Source organism: Puma concolor, chromosome B3 (assembly GCF_028749965.1).
Source record: "Puma concolor isolate L17-30 chromosome B3, mPumCon1.1.hap2, whole genome shotgun sequence".
In the NCBI taxonomy this organism is placed as follows: Eukaryota; Metazoa; Chordata; class Mammalia; order Carnivora; family Felidae; genus Puma; species Puma concolor.
The window spans coordinates 10,963,816-10,983,449 of record NC_141672.1 but is presented as its reverse complement, the minus strand read 5'-3'; the positions used below and the strand labels follow the sequence as shown (position 1 = coordinate 10,983,449).

The window sequence follows — 19,634 nt, the reverse complement described above, 5'->3', positions numbered from 1 at the left end:
TGTCTAAAGGTCACTGGGCACATGGCCACCGAACGGGTACTGTGTGTGAGGTTGGGATGGGCTCCGGGGCTGCTGCCTGTCACTGCTGAAGCTCCCCGCTGACCGTCATCGCGGGCCACGTAACTCCATTTGTCTCGCGATCCTGGGATCGTTGAACAAATGATATGGCAACTGGGAGACAGAGAGAGACAGAGTAAGGGGGGAGGGGTGGGCGGGGGGAGGTCAGGAAAGCTCTCTCTGAACAGGTGGTGCAGAGCTGCTCTGGAGGAGTAAGTAGGTCTGCAACAGACGGCAGGCTGGGCGCAGGGGTGGGACTCCAGCAGAGGGAAGGGCTGGGGAATGGTGTTGAGCGAGCTGCAGAGTGTGGGAACCGCGGGACTTCGGTCGCCACCAGTGCAGGCGCTTGTGGTCGGGCCCCAGGGACCCGGACCACCAGGATGGTGTCTGTTCTCTCTCGTTCCGATTTCAGGGTCGTATGAATACCCGGGCCACACCCTGAGCGCCCCCTGAACCCCTTGTGTCCCTCAGGCTCCCACCGGCAGGTAAGCGCAAGCCCCCACTAGGCCCTCTAGGGGGCGCGCGCGCACCCATACACCTGCACCCCCGGAGCCCCGCCCTCCCTTTCTTCTCTTGGCCTCGTCCATCCTGTCTGGTGAACTAAGGGGATGAATGGGTCTGCGGGACCTCACATGCAGGCATGACCGTCCTCCTCGGGACCCTCTTTCTTAGCCACTGTGTTAGGCTGCCAGGGCCGTCGTAACAAAGTACCACGACCAGGGCAGCTTAACAGCAGAAATTAATGTTCTCACAGTCCTGGAGGCTGGAGTCTGAGATCCGGGTTCCTCCTGAGGCCCCTCTCCTTGGCTGGGCTCGCAGATGGCCTCCTCTCTTTGTGCCCTCACATGGTCCTCCCTCGCGGTGTACTAACCTCCTCCTCCGTCTCGCGGCCTCCACCGGTCAGACTGGATCGGAGCCCACCCTACCGGCCTCACTTTAACTCAATCCCCTCCTGAAAGGGCCTTCCTCCAAGTACAGCCACATTCTGAGGTGCTGGGGGCTAGCTCAACAGATGAACTTGGCGGGGGACACAACGTAGCCCGTGACAGTCGCTTACCTTTGAGTTCCTGCAGCTATTGCCAAGTCAGTCTTGTTCTTGGGAACGCACTTTTATTCCCCCCCTCCGGCCACATGGACTCTCAGGACCTCCCCCTTGCGACCCCCCTGCCACCGGAACGTGGAGGACCATGCTAAGCCGAGGACTCCTTCCCCCACCTCTCCTGTAGAGACTCAGACCAGAAAAATGACCTCGGGCTCCAAGAGGAAACACTTCCCACCCAATGAGCAGCCCTGCCCATCCCATTCTCGCTTACTTAGCTCTTTCACCCAAAGGCCACTGGTGCCTTCAGCACCCTTCAGCCCAAGGGTGCTGAAGGGGACTCGGGCATGGAAGCCGTACAAGGGCACAGCGGTGCATCCAGCAGACGCGGGCTCTGGCCATACCAGGTAAACAACCAGATAAATAGGACTGTAAACTGGCGAGGACAATTTGTTCGTCCACAGGTGTTTATGAATGCCCATTGTGTATCTGGAACCGTCCGGGGTGTTGGAAATAAGCGAAGAACACCACAAAAGTCCCTGCCCTGGTGGGGCTCCATTCTTGTGTGGACAGGCAATAAAATAAAAAAAATAACAAAGAATAAAATAGGAAAGAAGAGTAAACAATGCATGTTCGTTGGTGTTAGGTGCGAAGGAACCTGAGCTTGATTGAGCGATTTGCTTCTACAAACAGAGCCCAGGGAGGGATGGGGAGTCATGGTCAGTGGAGAGATCTGACGCCCGCTACCCTGACTAAGTGGTCAAAACCCTAACCCCCAACTGGATGGGGTTGAAGGTGGGGCCCTTGGGAGGTGATTAGATCACGAGGGTGGAGCCCCCATGAATGGCATTTGTATATACACGTATATTTTTTAAGTTTATTTATCTATTTACCTACTTAGAGAGAGAGCATGAGAGAGAGATGGGAAGGGGCAGAGAGAGAGAGAGAAAGAGAGAGAGAATCCCAAGCAGGCTCCATACTGCCAACACAGAGACCCACCCGGGGTCCGATCCCATGAACCGTGAGCCAAACCAAGAGTCAGATGCTTAACCGACCGAGCCACCTAGGCGACCAGCAGTTTGTGCCCTTATAAGAGAGACCGCAGAGAGCCCCCTCACTCCTTCCAGTGGGACAGCACGCCCAGAAGCCTGTGACCGGGAAGAGGGTTCTCATCTGACCACGCTGGCCCTGACCTCAGACCTCCAGCCTCCAGAAGTGTGAGAAGTACATTTCTGTTGTTTACAAGCCGCCGTCTGTGGTCTTCTGAGCAGCAGCCCGAGACGCCGGAGACACCCGGGGAACTGTCACAGCCCAGGGGAGACTGAGGAGACGTGGAAATTACATGTAATGCGGTTTCCTGGACGGGATCCGGGAAGAGAAAAAAGGGCGTTAGTGGAAAAACTGGTGAGATACAAATAAACCTGCACCATACCAACGTTCGCGTCTTCGCGTCGATGAATATGCCATGGTTACACAAGACGATTCTGTCACCGGAACTCTCTGCACTGTTTTTACACCTTTTCCATGCATCTCAAGTCATTTCAACGTAAAAAGTTGTTTTCTTTAGAAAAATGTGACAGGGGCGCCTGGGTGGCGCAGTCGGTTGAGCGTCCGACTTCAGCCAGGTCACGATCTCGCGGTCCATGAGTTCGAGCCCCGCGTCGGGCTCCGGGCTGATGGCTCGGAGCCCGGAGCCTGGTTCCGATTCTGTGTCTCCCTCCCTCTCTCTCTGCCCCTCCCCCGTTCATGCTCTGTCTCTCTCTGTCCCAAAAATAAATAAACGTTGAAAAAAAAAAATTTTAGAAAAATGTGACAAAAAAAGCAAAGGAAAAAAAGTCAAAGAAAAGAGAAGAGAAAAGAGGAAAGAAGAGAGAAAAGAAAAGCAGATGAAGGGATAGAAATGGGATCGGGGTTGTAAAGACAGAAGCAGGAGGCCACTTACGGAAGACAAGGGGTGCCCAGAGAGACAGCTGGGGAGACCTTCTGCAGCCGGGGGTCCGGAGGGAGCTCCGAGGTGGTGGCCTTGAAGCCGAGATCCGAGGGAGAAGCAGGGTGGAAGCGGCAAGGACTATGAACAACGACCCAGAGGTGGGAGAGTGTGTCCTGTTCACAGAGCTGAGTCTCACGCCTCCACCAACACCCGTGTCCCTGTGCAAGGTGCTGGCGGCGGGGGGGGGGGGGGGGGAGAGCGGGGTGGGGGGACAGTGATAATACCAGGTAGCACTTGGAAGCCATCTGCCGCGTGCCTGACACCGCTCTCCACCCCCTGCAAGTTTCGTCTCAGTTAACAGAAAGTCAGAGAGTCACCTGCTGCAAGGGACTGGGGATGGCAAACAGGTGACATCAGTGCCCTTCTCCACTTTTCCGCGGAACCGCACCCCGAAACAGACCATCTCCCACCTTTCCACAAGCGACGAGGTGGGAGGGAGGTGGCACTAAGTTAGCAACAGCTACAGACCCCAAATTCCAGGTCCTTGGACCCCTTGGGAGAATCCAGCGTGATTTTCCACGGAGACACACGGAGTACAGATAATGAGACACTCCTACCTACACCCTTCTGTGCACACGTCTGCACACGCAAACACACACATGTGCACACGCATGCACGCGCACACCCAGCCTGCTGGCGAGCGGTGGCTGGGCAGTGGCTGATCCAACGCCATTATACTGAGAGCTGAGCATTCACGGTTATGCCTGGGGGTCGGGGGGGGGGGGTCCCCCAGAGTCTTTTCTCTGAGACCCTGCTCCTCCCTCAGCCTCCCACAGAGGCTGCCGGGTACCATCTGTGGATTTGATCACGTGTCTCATTCCTTCCCAGATGGTAAGAGCCCCAGGCCGGGGTGGGAAGGTGGATCTGGGGGAGGGGGGGGGCAGTGGGGTGGTGAAGGAGTATGAGAGGTGGGTCGGGACATGGGGGTCCGAGCCTCTGCTCCCACAAGTGCTGAGCAAGGTGGTCGTGGGCAAGCAAGGCCCACGCAGCAAGGCCACGCCTCTCTTGCACAGAAGAAACGATTGTAATGACACCCGGTGGCCAGGCTGTTTGAAGGCTAGAAGCAGATCAGGCAAGGGAGGCAGCTTTGACCCTGCAGAAGCGTTTCTCAAACATAACTCAGGGAGCTGGTTGAAAGTTCATATTCCTGGGGCGCCTGGGTGGCGCAGTCGGTTAAGCGTCCGACTTCAGCCAGGTCACGATCTCGCGGTCCGTGAGTTCGAGCCCCGCGTCGGGCTCTGGGCTGATGGCTCGGAGCCTGGAGCCTGTTTCCGATTCTGTGTCTCCCTCTCTCTCTGCCCCTCCCCCGTTCATGCTCTGCCTCTCTCTGTCCCAAAAATAAATAAACGTTGAAAAAAAAAAAAATTAAAAAAAAAAAAGAAAGTTCATATTCCTGATTCCACCCAAGGAATCGAAATGTTTGGGGCTGGGCATCTAACGGCTCGAAGAACACTTCCGCAGGATTCTGCCCGGAGGTCCCTGTCTGGGGAGCATTCCGGATGCCCCCCCAGCCCGGCCCTGGAATCCCAGCTCCCCATGCCTCCTCCTAACACCTTCCACACCATACAGGTACCGTCTTTCGGTGTGTTTGGGTCTCTTTATAGACCACGAGGTCCGTAAGGGCCCTGAATCATTTCTACACCCCAGTGCCTGGCACGGGGCTTGGCCCGGAGTGGACTCTTGTTGGATGAATGAATGAGGGGATGGCCAGCTGGTTCCACAGGATTCTGTGCCTCTGCAAGTCCTCAGGTCACTGCCGGAGACTTCTCTGTTCCTTGGGTGGGACGCCCCTTTACACGCCCTGCAGGTGGGGCTGCTGATAACATCCAGGATGCCCCGATTAATATGAACCCCAGGTAATAAATCGATTCTTAGGATAAGTATGCCCCAGAGGGATTGGAGGCATTTTTGCTTGCTCACTCTCAGCTCTATCTGTAGGGAGCCAGCAGCAAGTGCGTCCCCCCCGGCCAGAAGCCGACAGTCTCACGGCAGAGATGGGAGAAGTGACAGTCGCAGGGATAGCAAGGGAAGAGGCGCGGGGACGCATCTGGGCGAGTCAGAGGAGGGTCGGTTCCACCAGGAAGGACCAGGGGAGGCCTCCTGCCACGCGACGTGCAGGCAGAAGTGTAACAAAGGTGCGGACTCACCCGTGATTGCATCAGACCGGAGCCCGAGACAGAACGTTCTGGGAGGTTCCCTTGTTTGTAAAGGAAGCCAAAACCCTCCCTTTTCCTGGTACAAGCTGGGGGCTGTGGGTGCTGCAGGGCCAGCTGTGTTCCAGGAGTGAGCTTCGGGCCCCCGCTGTCTGCTGTCCCAGCCTGGAGGTGGGCAGGGCCAGACCACGTGGGGGCTTCTGCACCAGGGAGGCCACAAGGAGGCCAGCAGGGCTCCAAGCAGGAGAGTGCCCTGAATGACTCAAATTCTTTTTTTTAATGTTTATTTATTTATTTATTTGAGAGAGAGAGAGAGAGAGAGAGAGAGAGAGAGCAGGGGAGGGGACTGAAAGAGGGGACGGGGATGGCCCCAGGTCCTGGCTGAGCTGGGGAGCTAGAGGCCCCTTGTACTGGGACGTGGGAAGACTGTGGGGAGGCGGGGACGGGGGGGGGGTCCTTTTAGGGTGTGATCCGTGTGAGACGTCACTAAGGAGAGACGCCAAGCAGGCACTGGTGTCCGCATTCTGCTCACCGGAAATCTCTGGAAACTTGGAAAGAGCCACGGCACCCCAGGTGAGAGGTGCGAGGTGATGGACGCGACTGAAACAGGCCGGCGGACAACCCCCTGCCGGAGGAGTGGAAAGTCCCTGTGGCCCGGGAGAGGGTCTGAGGCCAGACAAGGCCGCCGGAGGGGGGCATGGGAGCAAGCGGGGGGCGCGCGCGAGGGCCTCCCCTCAGCCACGGAGCTCTGCAGCCTGCGGCCACCTTCACAGCCCTTGACGCTGAACTCAGAAACCTATCACCGCCGGGCCGCCAGCCGTGTCTTCCAGACCGAATGCCGGGACCTGTCCACAGGCTGGCACAGAGCACGGCCAAAGCCCGGAGGCTGGGGTCGGTGTACTGCCAGGGCCAGCCAGGACGGGCGCTCGGTGTCTCGGAGAGGGCAGGAGTGTGGGCTCCCTGCGACCGGGAACCTACTGCATCGCTCTGTGCCTCAGTCTCCTCAGATGGAAAATAGGGTACTCCAACCTTCCCAGGAGGCGTGTGTGGGCGCCTGGGCCTCTGTGGGCCAAGGAGGAATGGGTACATTTACCTGAAAACAGGGAGCGAGAAGGAACTCCCGCTAACTGGGGCACCAGCCCTGTGCCACAGGCTGGAGTATGAAGCTGAAATTGCTCCCTTATATAATATTCGGATTTCCCTGTTTGCTCTCTCTTCCCTGGATCCTAAGAGCTCAGTGGGTCGAGGATGTGGACTGGGGTTCATCTTGGCTGCATAGCAAATCACCCTAAAAGTTCACAGCCGGGAGCAACCATGTACCACCTCCCAGTTTCTAAGGGTCAGAAATCTGGGAGAGGCCGAGCTGGAAGGTTCCGGCTCACGGTCCCTCCTGAGCTCGTGGTCCGGCCCCGGGCCAGGGGCTGCCGTTCCTGAAGGCCGGACAGGGGCTGGAGCTGGACGTCCGGATTTATTCTCTGCTCTTCGGAGTGGATCTGTTTGCAGGGCTGCATAGACACGCTTCCCATGGCGGCGGGGGGGTGGGGGGGTGGGGGTGGGGGATGTGAGAGACACAGACAGACTGACAGAGCATGCAAGACAGAAGCCGCTGTCTTTTTATGACCCATTCTCAGAAACGCCACCCTCCCCCCTCTGCCGCATTCTCCGTGTTACAAATAAGTAAGTCACTCCCCCAGTCCGACACAAGGGCCGGGTAATTAAACTCTGGCTCTTGAAGGGAGTGTTATCAGAGGATTTGAGGACACATCTTTAGGGTGACCAGAGTATTGTGACCCCAGCATCGGGCAGAGGAACTGCCCTCATAGAGGCATCTTAATAAAAAGCGGCAGGACTGACCGACAGGAAACACTGAACAGGTGCGTGAGAAGGGCCTTCCTGCCCCACTCGCCATGGAGGGGGTGGGGGGCGGTAGGGAGAGTGTGCGGCTCGGAAAGGTTGGTGTGCATCACGGGTGTGGGTGGTAAGTCGGGGCCTGGGCTGCTCTGACCTCAGAGTCCTTGTTCATCAGGAATTCTCAGCCGCCACCCGTCACGGGGAGGGCCTGGCGGGAATGCGAGCCGATGATGGCAAGCGGCTCCCTCGTCAAAGGGACAGGAGGAGCATTAGATGACCAAGCAGCTCGCAGAGCAGAGGCGGGCATTCTCCCTACTCTGCCAAATACCCCCGCGGGCGCCTGGGGATTCGCGGGGGCACAGCCAGGGCGGTGGTGCCGAAGGGACTTTGCAAAGGGGCCTGAGATCTGCAGCCAACATCTCCCCAGCCGCACAGAACCGGGTCAGCGCCAACGCAGACAGCGAGCGGCAGCGGGACATCTGTGTGCGCTTTTCCAGCCGAGAGCAGGGGCCCCTCCGCCTGGAAGGGAGAAGGCAGGACCCGCTCTGCGGCTTGGACCGGAGCCAGTATTCCATTTCTTCCTCCTGTGAATTCTTTCCGGAGCTACAATCAACTTAAGGGGGTTCAGAGAGGTGAAGTAACTAGCCCAGAGTCACCCAGCCAGTACGTGGTGACAGAGCCGTGACGCCAGAGGGGCCTGGCCGAGCGGGGACCTTCCCGGGAGCGCCGCCTCTCCAGTCTCCAGGAAGAAACTCTCTGCTGGAAGGAACTGGCTGCTCTGGTCCCTCCCTGCTCTGCGGAGGTGGGACACCCTCGGATTCCCGCCATCCGCCCCGGCCCCCGTCGAGCCCCAGAAGTATACTCTTTTCCATCTGCAATCCCGGCCCAAGTGGGGACACAACTCTTTTTCCTATGGTTTTCTTTAACCGCCTGCACCAAGGCAGGAATCAGAAGCAACGCTGCGAAGGCTGTAACTATAGAAGGCAGTAAACAGCATCAGAATGGCCGAGCCTGCAAGACCCAAGTCAATCCCGTCCCGACAGCTTGTGGCGGGGACGGAAAGGGTGACTGTCCCACAGAGGGAGCACCCGCCAGCCCCAGCGTTGGGGCTGAGCACTCGACATACAACTTCCACATCTTCCCCTTGGAGGCAGGTGCCACAGGCACAGCCGTGCAGGCCCCAAAGCCTAGCACCACTTCTGGCCTCTGCCTGTCTCTGCTCTGTACCGGCAGGTTTCCTGAGGCTGGGAAGTAGGCTCCTGGAGACCTTGGCCCTGACCCCCTAGGGTCAGCTCCCCTAGGGCTGCTCACCTGGGTCCATTTCAAGTCCGAAAAACATGCCCATCCGCGGCCACAGGTGGGAGGTGGTGACAGACAGGGACAGAGCTCCCATCCAGCTGGGACCCCGTCCCACATAAAGGAGGCCGCCTTCCCGACACGGATCCAGAGACAGGCGATGCCTTCTAAAAATAGTGGCCCCAGCACCCGTGTGAGAATTATTCTCCCGTGATTGGCATTTTCCCTCCTATGTTCAAGGATGGAAATGCTCCCCTTCTCTCTCTCTCTCTCTCTTTTTTGGAGCATGGGAAGGCAGAGAGGGGCTGGATCTGGCATTGGGGTGGTTTTGCCCAACCTCTGCTAGCTGCACCACTTAACAGCTAGGGGTCCTTGGGCAAGTCACAAGATTAGATGCTAGAATTTTTCCTCTCCCCCAAATCCGCCTCTCTGGACCAGGGTTTAGTGACAACACTCAACATGATAAAGGGACAGGGGCGCCTGGGTGGTTTGGTCAGTTAGGTCAGTTAGGCCTATCTGACTTTGGCTCAGGTTCGTGAGTTCGAGCCCTGTGTCGGGCTCTGTGCTGACGGCTCGGAGCCTGGAGCCGGCTTCGGATTCTGCGTCTCCCTCTCTCTCTCTGCCCCTCCCCTGCTCGTGCTCTGTCTCCCTCTGTCTCAAAAATAAATAAACCTCAAAAAAATTAAAAAATAAAATAAAATATGTATTCAGTTCTGCAAGTGTTTGGAACCTAAAAGGGCACTAGGTCACCATCTCAGGGACGATGGGGCCGGAACTCTTAGCGACCTCAGTGCTTCACGGCCAGCAGGACACAGCATGGTACAATCTGGTCCTAAAGGAGCTGACACTCGGTGTCATGACACTTACCCTTGGTGTCACCCGGTCAGGAAGCTGCTGCTCTCAGCGTTTTAGAGACACGGAGGTTAAGCCTGAGGGATTCCCACTTGCCTGAGGCCACGCAGCTGGCGAGGTTACATTCAGGACTCGGGTTCACGGCTCGCCAAAGCCGCACCCTTACCGGTAAGCCAGTGGTTTCCCAACCGTGCTCCTCGGAACCCTGTAGTCTGTCAGAGGTTGTCATGGAGGGAAGGTTGGGACCATGAGGGATCAAGGGGAAGGTTTTCTCATGAGCCCAAGAAAGGCCTGGGGTTCGAGAGAGATCCGAGGAGACCACGAGGTGCCAACAGCTCTCAGTGGCAGAACCCCAGGACGAAGAGGAGCTTGCCAAAGACGGACGTGCTCCCCCGCACTCCGGGTCCTCAGACCAATACCCCCGATCTGCGAGTGGGGGAGGGGTGCCTCAAAACGCAAATCAGTCTGCTGGCAAGAAAAGAGTGTTGCATTTCCTTAAGTTTATTTATTTATTTTGAGAGAGAGAGAGAGAGCACAAACAGGGGAGGGACAGAGAGAGAGGATCCCAAGTAGGCTCCGTGCTGTCGGTGCAGAGCCCGACGCGGGGCTTGAACCCCCGAACCATGACATCACGACCTGAGCCGAAATCAAGAGCCGGGTGCTTAACCGACTGAGCCACCCAGGCGCCCGGGGTGTTGCATTTAAAAATACACATCTGAGTTTGCGTATGAAGATTCACATCACATGCCTACACCTTTCCAAGAAAAGTGACCTTATAAAAGAAATACAGCACCGTGTTAGTGGGGCGATGAAATCTGGGGGGGGAGTATTTTCCCATGCCCTTCTGTATATTTTCTGGGTTTTCACATGTTCCTCAACGAATATTTCGTAAAAGATAACAGTGAAAAAGGAAAGTTGTTTTTTGTGGTGTGTGTGTGGGGGGGTGTTATTATTATTTTTTTAAAGGAACAAGTTAGGAACCATTCCCGTAACTGGATTATTCCAGTAGAACTAATAAACCCAGGTTACCAGAAATGATTCTTTGGCCATCCCACTCCAAAACGGAACAGTTGGGTGTCCCTGCCAACATTTCCCAAGAGAGGGGAGGAGTTCTTTGCAGGGATAAATGTGTCAGCACCCACGAAAACCCAGCACTCCGGGCGTGTGGCTTTGGGATCAGCCGACTACATCCAGCTCAGAGGCAGGTAATCCGTGATGTTGTGCGTGCTGGGAGCAAAGGAACCCACTTTTCTAGGGTGGTTCTAGGCGTTGGCCTGGAGCCTGCGAGGCGGGAGGGAGCCAGGAGGGAGCCAGGGACGGCTCTGGCGCTGGCCCCGCATGCCACGCACTCTGAAGACAAGTCCTCTCTCTGGGTCTGGGTCTTCACCCCTGCAAAGGGTACCACGAGGGCTTCTGTGGCCCTTTCTGCCTCCAATACGCTTGGATTCTGACTCTAGCCAGCTGGGCACCCCCATACACGGGACCGACAGGGCCCCAACTCCGCCGAGGGGCCCGAGGGGCCTCCCCTTGTCTGGCACAGGGCACTGCCCTCACCGCGTGGCGCAGACAGAACTGTTGTACGGGGTCCCTCCGGGCAGAGGCCACGCGGTCTCGGTGGGGGCTGTTTCGTGGTTCCTCTCCCCTCCAGCGTCCCCGGCCAGACAGGCAGGCTGTGTCTGTCCAGCAACCGAGAGGACGGGCTGCTCAGAAACAGAGCCAGCCTGCTAACTTGCCCAAACAAAGTTCTTTTTCTCCAGAAATAATTTGGGAAGGGGGTGGGGGAAGGGGTTGGGCTGTTTAACGCTTCCAAAGAAACGGTTGCAGCAGCCGAAGGGTAAACAAAGTGTTGAGGCAGTTCAACTGCCACCGCCCCTGGTGCCTGTCTGAAGGTGTTTCCGGGCCTCTCGATGGAAAGGGGTTCAACCCCCTCCTCGGCCGCCCCTCCCTCTCCTCCCCTCCCCAGCTCCCCTCCCCATCTCAGAAGCTGCCCTTTTCTCCTCTGGACTCTGGGACTGAGTGGGCAGAGCCCGAAGGTACATAATCCTGTTTGCTGTGGTCACCGGCTTTGAACCCCGCCTCTCTCTGATCTTTCCTCCATTCCTTCTCCCAGTGGAATCGTTGCTCTGGCTTAGCTGGTAGTTTCAGAGTTGGGGGTGGCATGTGGGGGGAGGCGCACCTGCTATGAGCCAGGCCCCTCCATAGCTTCACAAAGCTAACAGAGGCAGAGACTAGAACACAGGCCACACGGGACGCAGGGGGAGGCGGTCGGGACACCATCGGGCCCTCCAAGACTTAAAAGAGCTTTGTTTTCCAGAGTTGAGGGCAGTTGGAATGTCACCCCTCTTGGCTTTGGGGCTCCTGGTGGCTGGGCTCTGCCCCACTGTCCGCTGCCTCCTGGGGGGCAGCCTTGGCCCCGAGATAGCCACCCAGGAGGTACAACACACTGGGCCGCCCTTGGACAGCCTCCGACTGGCCTCCAGCAACACTGCCTTCACCTTCAGCCTCTACAAGCGGTTGGTTTCAAAGACCCCCAATAAGAACGTCATCTTCTCCCCGCTGAGCATCTCCACCGCCTTGGCTTTCCTATCCCTGGGGGCCCGCGGCACCACCCTCACGGAGATCCTCGAAGGCCTCAAGTTCAACCTCACGGAGACCCCCGACACGGAAATCCACCGGGGCTTCCGGCACCTTCTGCAGAGCCTCAGCCGGCCCAGCGACGAGCTACAGCTGAGCGTGGGCAACGCCATATTTGTCAGCGAGGGGCGGAAGCTGCTGGAGAAGTTCAGGGAAGATGCCAGGGCGCTCTACGCCTCCGAGGCCTTCTCCACCAACTTCCAGGACTCGGCTGCCGCCGAGAAGCTTATCAACGACTTCGTGAAGAATAGGACCCAGGGGAAAATTGTGGACTTGGTCAAGGACCTTGACCTGCACACAGCAATGGTCCTGGTGAACTACATCTTCCTTAAAGGTGAGTGCCCGGCTTGGGGTTTGGAAGGAAACGGATCAGATCTGATCTCTTAGTTCTGCTCCGGTGGGGCCGTCTCTGGCCTGGTGTAGCAAACCATGTTATTAGGGAAACCCTCACACAGCAGGTGCCCTTGGTCCAGAGGGGGCAGAGGGGAGGAGGCGTGGCACCAAGGTCCCTCCTTGCCTGTAAGCATGGTCTTCTCTTAAGGTTTTCCAAACGACGCTGGGACGGGCCCAGTAACCCTTGGACTGAGTCAGACTCAAACTTGCCTGCTCACAAGAAGGCAGGCGCTGCCCTTTCAAGTCGCTCTTGGGTGGGTGGGAACTTCAGCTTCTTCCCTGAAGAGACGCCTTTGGACATGCTCTAGAAGCCCTCTGCCAGTGCCACACCAGTGGGACCGTTCTGACCTGGACTGGGTCCTGCCCAGGGACTCAGCCTCTGGGAGTCCCAGCCCGTCTGGGGGCCATGAACACAGGAAGACAGTGTGTAAGGAGCCTGGCCAACCCAGGGTTCTGTAATAACGGGGGAGGTTATGCTCCCCTATAAGCTTTTCTTTTAAGTTTATGAATTTATTTTGGGAGACAGAGAGAGACAGAGCAGGGGAGGGGCAGAGAGAGAGGGAGAGAGAGAGTCCCAAGCAGGCTCTGCACTGTCAGTGTGGAGCCCGACGCGGGGCTTGACCTCACGAACCGTGAGATCATGACCGGAGCTGAAAATGAGAGCCGGCCGCTTAACCGACTGAGACACCCAGGCACCCCCAATCCTCTATGATCTTGAGGGTGGTACCAGCAGGGTCACCATTCTGGGGAAGCGCCTTGGGGGAGGGCAATATCCCAGCCAGGACCCCTTCCCAGATTCTGGTTGGTCCAGTGCCCCATCCCATGGGTAGAAACCCAGCAAACACAGACCTCAGCCCATAAATTCGGGAGAGACGGAGTGCAAACAGAGTCAGCCTTGGGGAGCAGCAGTCCCAATGGGGACGAAAAACAGACGAGACCCAAAGCCTGATCATGGAGTCAGGGAGCCATCAGGTGTCTGAGAGACAAGAGCTGAGGGGAGACACAGCAAGTCTGCAGGAGGGGCTCTGGCTGGGTCCCCCGCCCCCGCAGGTGAAGGCGTGGAACCAGATTTCTCTATAAAACGAATGTGGGCCGGATGCGCCCTGTCTGTTCTTTGTGTCTCCTGTGTTTTCCCCTCCTACCACCCTGCCCTGTCCAAGGATTTTCTCCTCCAAATTCTCCTTCCCAGGGACACACCAGCCCGTGGGCTTCCCCCCCACCCCCCACTCTGGCGCCTCTATCAGTGAAGCTCAGGCCCCGGGGGGGGGGGGGGGGGGGGGGAGGGGAGGGGGTGGCTCACTTTCCCAGCAAAGGAGCTCCCACCCACCCTTCTGAGTGCTCCAGTCCTCCTGGGGACAGAGACCTGTGCCCTCTCCTCGGCTGACCTCCGCGCTGCCCTCACGTCCCCACTTGGCCCCTCGTTTCAGCCCGTTGTGCGTGTGTGCGGACCTCCGGGCGAGGCCAACGACCGGGTGGCCAACTGGCGGTTACCAGCACTGTCCCTTTAAGGGGGTCAGGGGTTTCCCATTCCTCCCCCGGCGGCAGCGCTCCGGGGCCCCTCCCCCCTCTCGCCCTGACCCCTCCCCGTCTCTCTTGCACCTGCTCCTCCCGGCTTCCGGCAGGTGTCTCGCTCACCACAATGAACCGGATCTTCGTTCCGCGGCCCCTTCCCCGTCCCGACCTGTGGGGCTCACCGCCGTCTCCGGCGCCCCGCCCGCTTGGCCGCCCCTAAGAGGCCAGTGGGGTGCCTGGCGGTGCGCCCCCGGGGAACCCGGGCAGGGAAGGGGTAGAGGCCCGGCAGCCCCGTGTTCACGGAGTCCTCTGACCTTCAGCCAAATGGAAGACGCCCTTCGACCCCCACAACACGTTCGAGGCGAAGTTCCACGTGAGCAAGAGGAGGAGGGTGACGGTGCCCATGATGGACCTCGAGGACGTGGAGGTGCCTTACTTCCGGGACGAGCGGCTGGCCTGCACCGTCGTAGAGCTCCAGTACGCCAGCAACGACAGCGCCCTCTTTGTTCTCCCGGACCAGGGCAGGATGGAGGCCGTGGAGGCCGCGCTGCAACCAGAGACGCTGAGGGGGTGGAGACACTCGCTGCGGCTGAGGTGACTGCCCCTCCCTCCTCCTCCGTCGCTCTCCCCCACTCCCCGTGTCCCCAGCGCCGCGGGACCCCCCTGATGTCCCCAGCCGGGGCTGCAGCGCTGGGAGAACCGGTCCCAGCACACGTGGGGCTCGGGGTTACCTTGCCCTTGGCCCATTTACTCCTCCATCGCATAGGTTAATTGAGCAGCTACGATGGGCCAGGCACTAATTTTATTTTATTTTTTTTTTAATTTTTTTTTTTTCAAGTTTATTTATTTTTGGGACAGAGAGAGACAGAGCATGAACGGGGGAGGGGCAGAGAGAGAGGGAGACACAGAATCGGAAACAGGCTCCAGGCTCTGAGCCATCAGCCCAGAGCCTGACGCGGGGCTCGAACTCCCGGACCGCGAGATCGTGACCTGGCTGAAGTCGGTCGCTTAACCGACTGCGCCACCCAGGCGCCCCAAGGCACTAATTTTAAATAGGTAAATTGTTCAATATGTTGGACCTGAAGAAATGAAGGTGTGGGGGTGGAGAATAGAGCAGGGTAAAATGATTAGGAACACTGAACCCACCAGGAGGTGGTTAGTGATTTGAAATAGGATCGCCAGCAGGTAATATCTGAGCATCGGCATGACCAGGCATGAGGGACCGAGCCCTGTGGGTATGTTAGGGAAGAGCGTTCCTGGCAGAGGGAACGGCCAGTGCGGAGCCTCCGTGCAAAGCCTGGTCTGCCTGAGGATTGGTGAGGCGAGACAGGCTGGAGCAGAGTGAGAGTTAGGAGAAGTCAGGGGGCCCCGCGGGACGGCTCTGGTCAAGCAGGGCCATGCAGACGCCGGGGAAACCGCAACTCTCCCTCCTCTGAGTGCAATGCGGAGTCATGGCAAGGTCTGTGCCGAAGAGGGAGTGACCTGAGTACTGTTTTAAAAAGACCACCCAGGAAGGTGAGTGGAGAACTGACCGTCGAGGACAAGCATGGAGGCAGGAGGACCTGTTAGGAGCCCAGTGCCACAATAAGCGTGAGAAGTGGTCAGGGGCCAGGTCAACCTGAGGGTCGAGACGGGCTGGGACATGGAATGCGGAAGACCAAAGCCAAGGGGACAAGCAAGGCAAGGAGCGTCCTGGGCCCGGTCCCCGCAGTGGGGACACGGGGTGGCAGTCGCAGGTCAGATCCCTGGAAGGCCCACGACACAGAGACCCCGCTCTCTCACCCACGTTGCATGTTTCAACGCTACCTTCCTCCAACAGCAAATAACCACTGCACACGGCAGGGGCTTGATGATCGGGTGTCGACGGGTAGAATATTCATCACATGCCTTTAATTTACAAAGCGCTGAGGAAATATACGCCTCTGCACATTCCCAGCCCATGATGGGTGCTAGGAATGGGTGAGTCAATGAATGGATGCCTGGATGGATGGACGAATGAATGAATTTGGAGAGAAATGGATATCCTTCCTGCTCATGGGACTCAAGGTTCAATGGGAGACGCAGCCTCCTCACGTCTGGCAACTGTAAAACCAGACGGTGACAAGAGCCTGGAGGGATATAAACAGACAGAGGGAAGTGTGAAGGTGGGGAGCTTTTGCTGCCAGAACTCCCCACCAGTTCCGCTCCGAAGGAGAAGAAGCCCCTGCCCTCGGGGAGCTCGCCAGACAGACAAGATGGGGGCCTTCAGTTGCGCGTTTCGGGATCCCCTCGAATAGAATCCCTTCATGTCCAGCCCCAGCCCCGGCCGCTCATCCCCAACACCAAGGCCACCCTCCACTCTGTGAAGCATCCTCTCTCCTTCCTGCCTTCCTACAAGTCCATCCACCTGCCTCCTGCTCCCGTCTCCACCCAGCGAGCTCCTTCCTCCCCTTCAGGACTCAGGCTTGACGCCACCTCCTACAGGAAGCCCTCCTGGTGCCCGTGGAGCATTCTGTGGAATCCCTGTCGGAGACAGTGTGTTTCCCGCTGTCCTGCAAGCTTGCGGGGGAGGACCAGGGCAGGCACGGGTGCCGCCACGGCCCCGGCCCCGGCCCCCTGCCTGGCACACGTAGGCACTCGCAGATGTGCATGGCTAATTAATGAATTAAGAAGAGTCAGCACAAGGGGTCAAGAAACTGAGGAAAAGAGGGGCGCCCGGGTGGCCGAGTCGGTTAAGCGTCCATCTCTGGATTTCGGCTCGGGTCATAATCTCACGGTTCGGGAGTTCAAGCCCCGCACTGGGCTCTGCACCGACAGTGCAGAGCCTGCTTGGGATTCTCTCTCTCTCTGTGCCCCTTCCCTACTCAGGTTCTCTGTCTCTCTCTCTCTCTCTCCCCTTCCCCCTCAAAATACATAAATAAACTTAAAAAAAGAAGAAGAAACTGAGGAGATGAGTACTTATTTCCAACAAGGTGGCTAGAAAGGAAAGCAGGGAAGACCTCGCTGGGAGACGGGAGAAGGTGAGCATTGGGTCAGGCAGGTTCACCTTAAACTTTCTCTTTTCCCAGGTGGATAGACAACCTGTACCTGCCCAAGTTTTCCATCTCCAGCAGCTATAATCTGGAAGCCATACTCCCCCAGCTGGGCGTGACGAAAGTCTTCACCAACCAGGCCGACCTGTCGGGAATCACGGGGGAGAGGAACCTGGCAGTGTCCCAGGTGAGTCTTTAATTTTTTTTTTTTCAACGTTTATTTATTTTTGGGACAGAGAGAGACAGAGCATGAACGAGGGAGGGGCAGAGAGAGAGGGAGACACAGAATCGGAAACAGGCTCCAGGCTCTGAGCCATCAGCCCAGAGCCTGACGCGGGGCTCGAACTCACGGACCGCGAGATCGTGACCTGGCTGAAGTCGGACGCTTAACCGACTGCGCCACCCAGGCGCCCCCCAGGTGAGTCTTTAAACTGTAGGTGACTCATCCTCCATATCTGAGCTCGAATGGTAAAGGCCGGCGGACGTTTGGGTCCTCTTGAATTTGCATAAATCACTGCATTTCTCGTTATCCGCCTCCCCTCCCCGGGACTTGCGCAAGCCCGGGAGAGCTGGGCCGCAACCGTGTTGAAAGCCGGTCCCCACCTCCCCTTGCCATATAATGTGACACGGAAGCCACGCGTGGGGGAGCGCTGGGACGGAATGAGAGGTGGACCCCATCCCGTGCTCCGCCTTTTTAAAAAAAAATGTTTTTTTAATGTTTATATTATTTTCGAGACAGAGAGAGACGGAGTGCAAGCGGGGGCGGGGCAGAGAGAGAGAGGGAGACACAGCATCTGAAGCAGGCTCCAGGCTCTGAGCCGTCAGCACAGAGCCCGAGGCGGGGCTCGAACTCACGAACCGTGAGATCGTGACCTGAGCCGAAGTCGGATGCTCAACCGACTGAGCCACCCCGGCGCCCCCCGTGCCCCACATTTTACTGCCAACAGTGGCAAATAATTACAGTGCTGGAACCCTCAAGTTTTCATCTGTAAATGGGGGTGATGGTTCTTGGCCAGTGTGCAGTGCCCGACAGAGTAGGGGAGAGGCACTAGATAATCACAGCCACCGGGCAATGGTGATGGAAATGCCCCAAGGGTGTGAAAGGAGAATACAGGGACCCTTGCGCTACGCTTCTGGAAACAAGGTCCCCAGATGAAGCGGGGCGTCTGAGCCTTCCGCTCTCCTCCGCGCCCCACTTTCCAAAGGGTGCGGTGATGGAGAGACGTGTGCAGAGGGGTCCATGCGGTCCAGGGATGTGAAGCCCCATGACACCCAAAGTCGCCAAGGGTCCCGAGGACATTTCAGATGGAGCAGGAGAGGTGCTAAAACCAGTGGGGCCCTTCCTGTCTGCAGGGATGTCTGCGGCGGCTGCTTCAAGGCCGAGAAGCTGCCAGAAAGTTGCTTGCGAGAAAAATGCCTCGTATGACCCTTGACCCTCCCTCTACATTATATGGAGTGGTTTTGGGGGGCAGCACAGTCCCTGGACTCAGATAGAGAGGCACTCAGATCAGGGTGCCCTCCCTCTGTGTCTCCATGACCCTGAGCCTCAGTTTGTGCATCTGTGCGTTGGGTCTGTGCAAGACCGCTGCCACGGTCGTCGGGAGGAGCAAACAAATGGATCCGGCTGAGCAGCACAATGACAGGCCAGGGTAGATGCCCCCTCGGGACTCTCGAGCAGGCTGTTCACCTCTTGCCCACCCCATCTGCGGTGGCTGACGGTCTTGCGTTCCCGCAGGTGGTCCACAAGACCGTGCTCGATGTGACCGAGGTGGGCACGGAAGCAGCAGCGGCCACGGGAAGCAAAATTATGTTGATGTCTGGAAAAATTGGCCCACTGACCACTGTGAGTTTCAACAGACCGTTTCTGCTGTCCATACTCAGCAAAGACACCCAGGACATCCTCTTTTGGGGCAAGGTCGCCAACCCCAATCAAGCCTAGGGCCCCCCCCTCTGAGGTGCCGGGCGCCCGGGTCTCCTCCAGACGCAGCCTGGCCTCTGCGCACCAAGGAGCCACAGTGACTCTGCCTCGTGGCTTCCACCTGCACAGGGAGCCTGTGGACTTTTTGATCGGAGGCTCTGAGACCTCCAGACAGCAATAAACCACCTTTCTCGGACAGGACGCTCTCCTTGTGCCTTTCTACCCTGATCTGCCTGACTCCACGGCCCTGCAGCTGCCTGTGCCCAGGGGCCAAGCCCCAGAACCTTCCACTGGGCTCAGTCTCACCCAGGCTCTGGGCCCCTCTGCTTGCGGCACTCGTGGCCAAGCCCACCTGGACCTCAGGCCCGGGACGGGAGGAGAGCCTGTGGCCTGGTTCTCTTCTGTGGGCTCCCCTGTCCCGGGTTCCAGTCTCGCTTTTTTTCCCTCCCCTGGGCCCAGATGTGTCTACGCATGGACCCCCACCCCCAACCCTGACCACATCTGGCATAGCCCCTGGACCTCTGGCTCCCGGGCCTTCTCTCCTCCAGGATGTCTCCTTTTATTGCGCCCCCCAGCACGCCCAATCCAGGGAGAATAGCTGCTTTGTAGGTTCCCGGCCGGAGTTCCTCGCCTGCCTCACCAGTCCTGAGTCCTCTCCAACCGATGAGACCCTCAGCAAGCAAATGAGGCATAAAAGGACAACTGCAGTTAAAACCTATAGGTGATTCTGAGCCCCATTTTACAGATGAGGAAACTGAGGAACGGAGAGGCTCAGTAATTTCCCCCAAGCCCACACAGCTAGGAATTATTGCCAGCGGGGTATTATCCCAACCTGCTAGATGTCAAGAGGACCGCTCCGAGCCACAAAGAGATTCTGCCCTTGAAGATTCTCGCAGTGATGGGGGGCCCGGGTGGCTCAGTCAGTTAA

General features: G+C 57.9%; 1 protein-coding gene across 2 annotated transcripts; it reads left to right on the top strand.

Annotated features, from left to right (window-relative positions):
* Positions 1–10,346: 10,346 nt before the first annotated feature.
* SERPINA3 (serpin family A member 3) lies at positions 10,347–18,902 on the top strand. Of its 2 annotated transcripts, none has more exons than XM_086708888.1 (5): positions 10,347–10,439; positions 11,553–12,206; positions 14,098–14,371; positions 16,825–16,975; positions 18,524–18,902. In XM_086708888.1, the coding sequence occupies exons 2-5, from the start codon at positions 11,570–11,572 to the stop codon at positions 18,725–18,727; spliced, it is 1,266 nt and encodes a 421-aa protein (XP_086565014.1). In that variant the 5' UTR covers positions 10,347–10,439; positions 11,553–11,569; the 3' UTR covers positions 18,728–18,902. The 2 variants fall into 2 exon arrangements, with proteins under 2 accessions (XP_086565014.1, XP_086565013.1); XM_086708887.1 differs by having other exon boundaries at positions 10,369–10,443.
* The last annotated feature ends 732 nt before the right edge of the window (positions 18,903–19,634 follow it).

Bases quoted from the DNA above. Each gene is read 5' to 3' on its own strand.
- SERPINA3 (XM_086708888.1), top strand. From the start codon at position 11,570: ATGTCACCCCTCTTGGCTTTGGGGCTCCTGGTGGCTGGGCTCTGCCCC. The intron at 12,207-14,097 runs GTGAGTGCCCGG...TCTGACCTTCAG, and splicing joins GAACTACATCTTCCTTAAAG to CCAAATGGAAGACGCCCTTC. The intron at 14,372-16,824 runs GTGACTGCCCCT...CTCTTTTCCCAG, and splicing joins AGACACTCGCTGCGGCTGAG to GTGGATAGACAACCTGTACC.